We start from the raw sequence: 10,722 nt of genomic DNA on the forward strand, positions 1-10,722 counted from the left end.
TTTTGATCATACTTGGATTTGAAATCTCATCATTCGGATCTCTTTGTGATTGTCCTAATTCGATCTGGTAGCTAGCTGCTGGCCTGCTGCTAATGTTAAAGCGTCGTTTCAATCATGATTAGATCAACACTTAGCTGTGAACATACAAACCAAGATCAGTGTGTTGAATATGACACATTAATTGATGTTCTTATCACATTTGATACTGTTTCCTTTTTCATATGCTACTTTGTTCTTCAAAACTCCAATTATTGTTTCATTATAAAATTATTTTATGATTTTGCTTTCTGTGGAAGTTCTTTTCTTTTCTTCTTTTTTTCCTCCCTTCTACTTTTGACTGTAAAAAAGCTAAATGGATGTTTGTAGATGCAGCTTCAAGTACACTGTAATTTAGTCTGTTCTGTGATGGTTTATATATATATATATATATATATATACTGCATTGTTTACAAATGATTCAATCTACTTAGCTAAGTCTGGCTTTTTTATTCACCAAACTCAAGTCTAGCAAGGCGTTAGGTCTTCTAGTAATGCAGACATGATGTATGTGAACATTTGTGTCAAAATAATACGACCATTTAATAACGATCTGATTTTCCCCCCTGCAATTTGAATCGTTACTAGAGGAATAACCAGATTTTAAAATATTTTTCCTGTTGTAAGTTGTGACATCACTGAGACGTGAATTGTTCCATTTTTTTCCATGCTTTGTTGTTTGATGATTTTAACAGTTTAGTGGGGTATGGAGCTCTAGGCAATCTGTCCAGGCCAACTTGGCTCGCTTGTCTGTGCAGTGATTTGTCAACTTTCATGGTACAGACAAGCTTGTAAGCTTCAATGGCTTGGTCCAGAGTGACCTTGAGAACCAAATCATGGAAGGAAGAAGAAGTTGAGTGTATTGGTAGTCATGTAGCGGTTGAGTATGGAGGCATGATAACGATGCTTCGGTAGTCGGTACCATGCAGAAGGATGAAAGAGTACATCATCAGAATCATGGGAGATATGGAACAGTTCAAGACAAGCTAGTCCATGTTGATGTATTTGGGGAACTAGATGCTTAGTTTGAAACTAAAATGGCAAGATATAGAGTAATTAACGAGAGAGGGTTCTTTCTGTGCGATTGCTTGTGAGCGAAGAAAAAAGTGGCATTCTATCTATAGGCCGTGACTTTGTTTTTGGTAGGTCGTGCGTGTATGGATGGCTAAGCTCAACCTAGCTAATGAGTCCCTATTAGAGAGAGAGAGAGAGAGAGAGAGAGAGACTTGATTATTTTCACAACTTAGAGGTGAGTGTCAAATCAATATCAACATCAACATATAAATTTAAAAAACAAATTTTATGTAATAAAATTCTCTTTTAATTATTTTATGTGACAGATACTAGTTTAGCACATAGGTCAAGGATTTCGGAATTGCTTACTTGGCCTTTTCTTTTATTGTTTTTTTCAATCAAAGAGTCGCTTACTTTATTAAGCACTACCACTAATTCAATGTCTTCGCAGTGGGTACGCGCGACTTTGAGTAAAATGAGAAAAGTGCAAAACACAGGGTAAAAAAAAAGAAGATCCTTTCAACATCGAGATTCCTCAGCATCTCTCAATGACCAAATCTGGTTCCTTCAAAATGATCAAAATCTCTTCAATATACATACCATATGGCTTCTAAAAATGCATGCGAACAATTTACTTTTAAATAGAAAAAATAAAATACATTTTGAAAGATAATATACTAGGTTAGGCTAAACGGCATAGCCTATTTATATAAACATGCCTAATTATAAGTTTAAGCTTGCCTTTTTGGTTAAACAAGCCAAGTCAAAATTTAAAGGTTGTATATGTCTCAACAAGCCTATTTAATTATTTTAACATAATCCTCTTTTTTGTTAAATAGGCCTAACCTGCAAAGACATAAAGTCTATCCTATTTAAATTTACGTTTAACAAAAAAGTCAAGCTTAAACTTATAATTTATGTTAAGCCTATTTAGTCAAAATTTGGTTTAAGCTTCACTTATTTCCTCTCCTACGTGATCTTTCAAAATATATTTTTTTTACTACTTAAAAATAAATTGTTGCATTTTCAAAAGCCATGTAATGTGTCTATTGATGAGATTTTGATCATTTGAATAATTTAAAGGGAAGGAGAATCTAGAGTTTGAGTGAAAGATCGTTGAGCTGCTGAGGATCCACCTCTGAAGGAGACCTGGTGAGAGCACACTGAGCAGTAGTGGTTTTTGGGAAAGCAATGACGTCTCTGATGGAATCAGCCCCAGCCAATAACATCACCAACCTGTCCAATCCATAAGCTATTCCCCCTGCCACATTCCATCTTCACCATTATTACTTCAACTATGCACAATCCCAGTAATCTATACATCATGCCAATCTAACAGTTCTTTCGGTTTTTTTCTTTCCTCCTGAGGAAGTGAAGATTGGGGCTATAACTTAATTTAGCATATATGAAAAGCTGCATACCATGTGGTGGAGCCCCCATGTCCAGTGCTTCAAGAAGATAATTAAACTTCGCTTCTGCCTAAAATACAATAGAAATCACGTCAGTGAAACACTCACATCTTCCACAATGCTAAAACCAAACTAGCAAGAATAGTTAACATTGTGTGTATCAGATCATCAAAAAAAAAGGTACTCAACTAAATTTTTGCACAGACAGTTATTTTTCCCAATACAAAATGTGGATGAATACAAGAAGGTCTTGTTGACTAACCTGCTCCATGGAGATGCCGACAATCTCCAAAACCTTTTGTTGTATTTCACGTTTATAAATTCTCAGACTTCCTCCACCAATCTAAAAGATAGAACAAAATAAAACTAGTAGTTATAAATATAGAAATAACAAGTTTTATCCCACTGAGTGGAGTCAGTTACATAAATTGCATGATGCCATTGTGCTCTATTATCAATATAGAAAATGGTGACAAAATCATCATCAGGCTTCAGCCTAAAAAGGGAGAGAATTAATTTTTTGAAACAACTAATTACCTCCACCCCATTGTAAACCATGTCATAAGCCAAGGCCCGAGCAGAAGCAAGATCATTCATGTCTTCAGGGTTTGGAGCAGTGAAAGGATGATGCAAAGCCTGCACTAGATAACAATTTTAAGCATGGCTACAAAAGAGAAGCCTAAACACCCCCACCCACAACCCAAAAAAGGGGGCAAAATACTGATTAGCAATCATTCATCAAAGAGGCAAATTTGCCAACTCATATAATGACTTAAGTCTTGTACGTGCGTGTGTGTGAAACAGAGTAATTAAGACATTGCAGAACCCGGTAAGTTATAGCAAAGGAAATATATTGCTTAACTAAAAACAGAACAGACCTCAAGCCTCTTCTCCAAGTCATTCCACTCAAACAACGGAAAATCAGTGATCCACAAAATTGAATGCCTTCCCTACTCATACATATAATACAGATATCAGAGGAAGGATTTATTAAAGGAATTTATTTCTTTTTGAACATGGGTTAGATCATCAGCTTACATGGTCGATCAAGCCCCAGTCATGAGCGACATAAACTCTAAGACGATCTAGAGTTTTATTTACAGATACATGATGACCCACCGCAAATAGGAAAAGATCACCTGGTCCAGCAGAGCATCGCTTTAATAACTTCTCTTTAGTTGTTGGGTCCATACTTGACACTAAAGCAGCGATTCCCTCAACCTCCCCTAAGATAAAGTATACAGTAAATGATGAAACACTTCAAACATGTCTCAGGCGTAAAGTATTAATTGATAATTGAAGATTCATATCTGTACCATTATCCAAGACCTTGAGGAAAGGCAAACCCTTTGCTCCAGATTTGAGAGCTTCATTGTAAACATCACCTTTCTTAAGAGCTGAATTTGAGTAACCTTTGGCACCAGAAGGTACACATAACACTTTGATAATTCCCCCAGTAGACAAGGAGTCAGAGAAAACCCTGAAGGAAGACCCTAAGAAAATATCTGATACCTGCAGCCAAATGAAAATTTTATTTCAGCAAGAACTACTCATAAGGAGACATCAATAAAACATTATCAACCAACCCATATTACAAAGAATAATGATTCAGACCATGAGACTGCAGCAAGCTTTATTAAACTAAAGAGCTAGTGAACATTGAGGGGATATTCTATAACTAATAACTAAAAATATGCAACCAAACTCTCAAAACGTAATATGGAGGGAGTCAAAGACAAGATTGTTACATCTTTTAATTCAAGATCAAATCTGGTATCTGGCCTGTCTGAACCATATCTATTCATTGCTTCAGCATATGTAAGCCTGGGAAAAGGATTTGGCAACTCAACTCCTTTGATTTCAAGAAAAACCTGCGACAAACACTTCTATTACACCCAGAACAGGAGTATATATTTAAGGTAATCAGCTAATTTAAAAGACAAAAAACAAAAGGAATTGTATGAATATACAATCACTATCCAGTGCCCTAAACAATTTTCCAGTTGCTCAGATTCGTACATAACAGTTCTCAATCACTCACCTCCTAAGCACATTATTATATCTCTTTCCCTTCTCTTCACTTTCTCCCCCTTAAAAAATAGCCTAAAGGAATTTCCCAAGATATTATCATCTTTTATCCTGCCTCTCACTTCCAAGATTTACACTAACATTATGCTTACACAATATTCAAATTACGTAGCATTTTTTAAAATGTATTTTCATAGAGAGGCTTATTAAAAAAAAAAAGAGTAAAACCTAACCTTTCTGATCAAATCTTCATTGAGCGCTAACATGTCCTCTAAAGGAGTAAAAGCCATTTCCATATCTAGCTGTGTGAACTCAGGTTGTCTATCTGCTCTCAAATCTTCATCACGAAAACATCTGCCAAAAGTAGCAGATTGCATCACATTCATGCATAACATTTAAGATGGGTTCAACCATGTATACCTTAAGTAAAATGGAAAACGAACCATATTTTGTAGTCTACCAGGCATTTATCATACTAAAACTCAAATAGCTATCAGAACTTACATCACACACCAGGTTTTGGTTCATAAAAGAAAAGAGAGCTTAAATATATCATGAAATCATATGATAGCAATGGAGGTTTAAACAACTAATAAAAGAAATTCTTACCTTGCTACTTGATAATATTTATCAAATCCAGCTACCATAAGCATTTGTTTAAATAGCTGTGGACTTTGAGGCAAGGCATAGAATGTTCCTGGCTTCACAAGTCACAAAAGAACTAATCAAGAAAACAGGCATGAAGAAACTATCTCAAGCAAAATGATGATTAAAGAAACAAGGGAAAAATAAGGTTTTGGTCCTTATAGTTTATCTCAACACTGGTCAAGGTCCCTGAAGTTCATTTTTCAAGGAATTAGTCCCTAAAGTTTGAAACCATCAAGACGTTGATCCTCTAACCAAACGGTGCTGAACAGTGTTAATGTGATCCATCTGAATACCCAAACTCGGCTCCACCACCGGCTTCAATAACACTTCTGATGAGCGTCAATAGCGTCTGCTTCGCCTTAAAGCTCATGCTTCTCAGTAACTTCTCAAACCTTGGCAAGAGCTTCAACAATCTCGTTGGGCTGCATCAATGGCGGAAACCAACCAAAGTGCCGCGCCTTACTATGGATTATATTCCTACTCAGTGAACAAACTACAAAGCCTCAATTAACGGCTTCAGGAAAGAAGCAAACAGTTGCTTGGTGATGTGTGTGGATAATGCCAACACATAATTCACCCAAGGAAATCGAGCTGAGGAGTCTGGGTCCTAGAGCCGCCGATGAACCATATAGGAAAGGAGTTAAGAAAGATAGGGAAACGTGTTTCTGTGCACTTTAGAAGGATAGGATTTTAGAAACACCTTTTGTTTGAGGAGACAAGGGCAACTGCCATGAGCTCCACTCAAAAACTTCTTGATTGCAAGCAGCTTGTCAAGGACCATAAACCCGGGACAATGCCACTGTCAAACCTGTCTAAGATGCACCTCTCATGTCAATTAGAACAGAAGATGAATATGAAGATTTTATCGCTCACCTTCCACTGGAGTTAGTGATCCTCCCTGTAAATGCCATTGTAGCTAACCTCAAGGTTGAAGCAGCAAATGCTTTCCAAGATGTACATGTCATGTTTAGAAGACTTCAAATCAACGAGGTTCTTGGCTATAGTGTTGAAGATTCCTCCTAGGTCCAGCAACTGTCAGGGTTTATGATCCAAGCATTCTAGCTGCAAGGAAGATGCATAGGCAAGAACGGGCTGAACAAATTCCAAATGGAGAACAAGCATATCCTTCTTATGAGTTCCAACGTGTTCATTCTCATGTCGCTCGGGGAAGGGAATTTTGATTTTGGTTTGGAGTTGAGCCTGGGCATTCAGATAGACCACATTAACACCATCTAGCACCGTTAATGGCTAGAGGACTAAAGTCTTAACAGTTTCAAATTTTAGGGACTAATTTCTTGAAAAATAAACTTTAGGGACCTTGACCAGCATTGCTTGAAACTATAAGGACCAAAACCTTATTTTTCCCAAGAAACAAATTACAAGTTTTTTCCTCAGCCAATGCTATGCTCATGAAATATATTATTCCAAATAACTAGGCCCATTTTAATCTGAGGTAAGTTATGATGTTTATGACATATGAAAATTGTAGCTTCATATAAATCTTATATAACATATTGATAGAACGTGGATTTTAATGTTCCATTAATTTTGTAAAATAAAAATTAATTGACAAGAGAAATAGCCAACCGTAATGAATAAATGGATTTTCTTTATGGGCACAATGTATTGTTTTGAAAATCAGCTTTACTGCTACCAAATACCATGAGATAACAGGCAGATTTACCCATCATGAATCATGATGTAAAAGATCAATGATAATGATGGTGAGGCCCAGATACATAAGGCGAAATATAACCCCACTGAGTGACGCATGGCAAGAGCTAACTCAGTTATAGATAGTCATCTCTAGAATAATATGCTCAGTTAACTCAATATTAATTTGATTAGGGGACAGCTAAATGATTATTTTATTGAGATCAATATGAGATGTGAACTATTGGGATTATTTCAAAGGTTAATTATGAAGTTGTAGAATACCAAATAACCCAAAGCCAAGCCATTAAGATTTTGCTTTCTCTTGTCCGTGAATAGCATAGTAACCCATTAAACAATCTGACTGAAAGGATCACTAAGATTATCCATGCAAATGAAAAACCAACTAACATTATCTTATGCCATTTGCAATGAGCATTTTGTGTATAGAAGTCCATGAAACTTATCCATTGGTTAATTGAACAATTAAAAATCCTATGAATTGGTCCAGTTTAACAAAAGCTTAATTGAAGCTCAAACACCTCATTTCTGCAAGAAGAATATCTTGAAGGTTGATACAAGAGGGGTACAGTTAACTAATTGTTACAGTATCTGAACCAAGTTTTTTTTTTTAAGCTAGATCCGATTTGCAGATAAGAATAATCCAATTCATTTCAGAAATAGACCTAACACCACAAAAAACTTCAGGAATTTTAAGGTCATTGTCTTTTGCATCTTGAGCACCAATGACTGAAAAGCAGAATTGTGATCCGTCAAAATTTATACAATTGTAATTTGTAGATACCTGGATTCTTGAGGGGACCAAATAATCTCGCGCACCTTCTGGAGTGGATCTAGACAGTATTGGAGTTTCAATCTACCTTGTGACCATAAAAGATAAAGATCAATACATGATGACAACCATCAACCTCAAAGCAACATCGAAGCGAACGAGGCACTATAACTCAAATGACAGATATAACACAGAATAATGCACTCGCTATACATTACCTCCACAAAACCATGTGTGTCTTCTAAATATCTCCGAATAAGTTTCACCACTTTATGTCGCAACAATATGTTGGAATTCATTCGGTGCCGCCTTAGATCCAGGCATCGATACCTGCCAAGAAGCAAAAATAAGCAATAGATCTCTCACAAAATTAAATGAATATAAACAAGAGGCAATACACAGTAACAAAAGGACATTCTTAAATTGTCTATGTTCCACAAAACTAATCATACAACACAAATGAAATACCTAACTTTCTAACACGGAAAACATCAATCATAGAATCAATTAAACAAAGCCCTGAAGATCCAATACCACAATATAGTAGGGTATCAAGTTTGCGGACTTTTGATACATTACCATATGAGAAGTCTATTTTCCCGAAAGTTAAATTAAATTGAAGACAAAGTTTTGGCATCACATTGACAACACTTTAATGGAGCAGGTAACAAAGTACATATAGATATACCAAGTACGAGCTTCATGCATCTTTATAAGTACCTCAAACGGATTTCTTCTTTAGGAGATTCTTTTGCATCATCAGCCGTGGTCACTAAGAATGGTAACTTAGACTTTACAGCATTTAATATTTGAACACTCTCTGCAGCAACCTACCACACATTTGCTTGGAGCATTAAAGGGATAAAGCAATAAATAAATCATTTCAAACTAAAGATGACAGAAAATCAAACACCAATTGGTTTAGTACAAAATGGCTTTTTTCTTTGTGTATTGAGTAATAACCAAGGAACATGGTAAGGAATTGAAAAAAATAAAGAAAGAAAAAAAGAACTTTCATACCAAAAGCAAAAAAAAAAAAAACTACTATTATAGCAGCACACGCCATTCTTTCTTATTAAGCTATCAAAAGCTACACATTAGGAGCAAACTCAAGCATCATATGGCTAGCAAAGACAATAAATTTTCAATTTTTTGTTCAATCTATCTCTTCCTCAAATTTGACATATATTATAAAGGAAAAGACAATATATTAAACTTGCCAATAGCCCAGAATGTATTGGTCAAGTTCTGGGCTTCTTCATGAGAAACCAAAGGATCAAGTAAGTTTAAATAAAAAATACATCGCAGAACTTATCTGACAATTTAAGATGCGCACTTCAGAGTTCAGACAACTCAAAAAGTTGTATAAAGTCACAGAAATAGCTGACAATCCTCCTCCTAACAGAAAGGCGATACCCTGATTAAATATTAACACATACCTCAATGAAACCAGTTTTCATTTTCTTGTTGATGGACTCATTTGGCCGAGACCGGACAACACCTTCAATGGCTACAACATATTCAAGTCTCAGGTCATTGATTGTGGAATGAGCATCAGGAAATTCATCTGGAAGGGTCGTCACCTACATTTTAATATTTATCAGTACACATGCCATTTTACAGATTATTGAAATGATAAAGGGGAAAAGGCAGGAAAAGTGCCAAAACTTTGAATAATATGAATAATAGGAACTTCACTGCACTATCAGCAGTATTACCACATAACGGCAAGTTCATCGAAGGACAAAGAAAAACAAAAACAAAAAAGCTTGCAGCTTTTACATTAATTTATTCATTGAATTTTATTTTCTTTCTATCTACATTCTCCAAGATTAACTGGAATAGAGACGAACTGCTAAATACTATCTGAGTACCTGAACGATACCGGTATGGTCTCTGAGATTAAGAAATGTAAGGCCACCATGGACACGGTGAAGAGCAACCCACCCACATAGCTGGACCCTTTTACCTACATCGTTTAAAGACAATTCACCACAAAAAGCATTCCGAGCAACCCATTCGAGTGACTCCTTCAGGTCAACTGGCGGCCGAGAGCTAGATGTGAGTGTTTCAGAAGCAGAAGGAAGTGGCTGTGTTGGAGGGGATGAAGAAGCCGAAGCAGAAAAAACAGTTCTGCATAAGGGAGGTACTCTGTTAAGGGAATTGGAAATGCTTCTGATCAGGAAGAATGATGGCTTAGGGCGGAGGGCTATCAAAGGCAAGGCTTTGAGAAGCAAAGCCATGCTGCTTCCTCAAGTCACCAGGACTGATATGTATAATAGTATAATTCAGAACCCAAAGACAGGAAGCAGGCTCGGAAAGAGCAAAGGTATCCAGAAATTAAAGCAATGAAAGATTCAAACTTGCTGGAAAATCAAGCCAAGAGAAACCTTACATTCATTGAGAACATGGAATGAAAGAAATCCAGAAAAGAGATTGGAGAAAATAGAAGAATTCTAGGATACCCATTGCCCAGAGTCAAAGAAGAAGAAGTTGCCGAAAATAGAGCGCAGAACACAGCCAGTAGAGTTGCGCGAGCAAGGATGAAGTGCCAGTGCCGGCCTCCACGGACAAGACTGGCCACAGCAAGGTGAAATAGATAAGTCCGTAAAAGGACGTCGCTCGACTCCTCAATGTCCGATGGGCCAAGTAGTGATGGGGGTCCTGGTGTCTTGGGCTAAGTATTACCATGCAATGATGCAAACAGAACCAGCTCAAATCGTTCATCTTGGGCCAGAGTTTTATGGTATGAACTTGGGCCAGTAATTCTATTAGCTATTATTTTACTTTTGCATTTGCTTGACTGTGATATCCCAAAAATAAAAAAAATAATCGGGGCCAGTAATGGACCTAACAACTTATTTTCCGAATAATTTTCTATTCTTTAAAATAAAAAAATAAAAAAAAATATTATTTGATAGCATGTTTTTAAGCAGTATTTTAAAGAACAAAAAAATACATATTGTTTTTAAAAATAAAAAAATGAAAACATTTTTTAGATATTTGGGTATTATTATTCTCAAAAATTAAAAAAATAAAAAAATACCTATTTTTATTATTATTTATTCTTAAAATATGTTTTATAAAATATCAGTTATTAAAATAATAAAATAAAAATAATTTTAAATAGGCCCTAGAATC

At 35.9% G+C, this 10,722-nt stretch overlaps 1 protein-coding gene across 1 annotated transcript; it reads right to left on the bottom strand.

The window, feature by feature from the left end:
- Positions 1-1,401: 1,401 nt before the first annotated feature.
- LOC129311561 (aspartate--tRNA ligase, chloroplastic/mitochondrial) lies at positions 1,402-10,160 on the bottom strand. The gene is made up of 15 exons (XM_054953903.1): positions 9,456-10,160; positions 9,021-9,164; positions 8,302-8,411; positions 7,800-7,911; positions 7,594-7,665; positions 5,097-5,188; positions 4,721-4,841; positions 4,208-4,330; positions 3,776-3,971; positions 3,498-3,685; positions 3,338-3,409; positions 2,997-3,095; positions 2,722-2,802; positions 2,472-2,529; positions 1,402-2,311 (listed from the first exon to the last, which is right to left on the bottom strand). Exons 1-15 carry the CDS (start codon positions 9,822-9,824, stop codon positions 2,145-2,147), a joined length of 2,004 nt encoding a protein of 667 aa, XP_054809878.1. The 5' UTR covers positions 9,825-10,160; the 3' UTR covers positions 1,402-2,144.
- Between the last annotated feature and the right edge of the window lie 562 nt (positions 10,161-10,722).

This window comes from Prosopis cineraria, unplaced genomic scaffold (genome assembly GCF_029017545.1).
Source record: "Prosopis cineraria cultivar Desert tree isolate PC_DT_omini unplaced genomic scaffold, ASM2901754v1 PC5, whole genome shotgun sequence".
In the NCBI taxonomy this organism is placed as follows: domain Eukaryota; kingdom Viridiplantae; phylum Streptophyta; class Magnoliopsida; order Fabales; family Fabaceae; genus Prosopis; species Prosopis cineraria.

What these genes read in the sequence shown, in the direction of transcription:
- LOC129311561 (XM_054953903.1), bottom strand. Translation starts at nt 9,824, where the DNA reads ATGGCTTTGCTTCTCAAAGCCTTGCCTTTGATAGCCCTCCGCCCTAAG. An exon ending in AAATATTATCAAGTAGCAAG is followed by an intron (nt 4,842 to 5,096) that starts GTAAGAATTTCT and finishes TACTTTTGGCAG; the next exon opens with ATGTTTTCGTGATGAAGATT. An exon ending in ACTTGGAGAAGAGGCTTGAG is followed by an intron (nt 3,096 to 3,337) that starts GTCTGTTCTGTT and finishes TATCTAGTGCAG; the next exon opens with GCTTTGCATCATCCTTTCAC.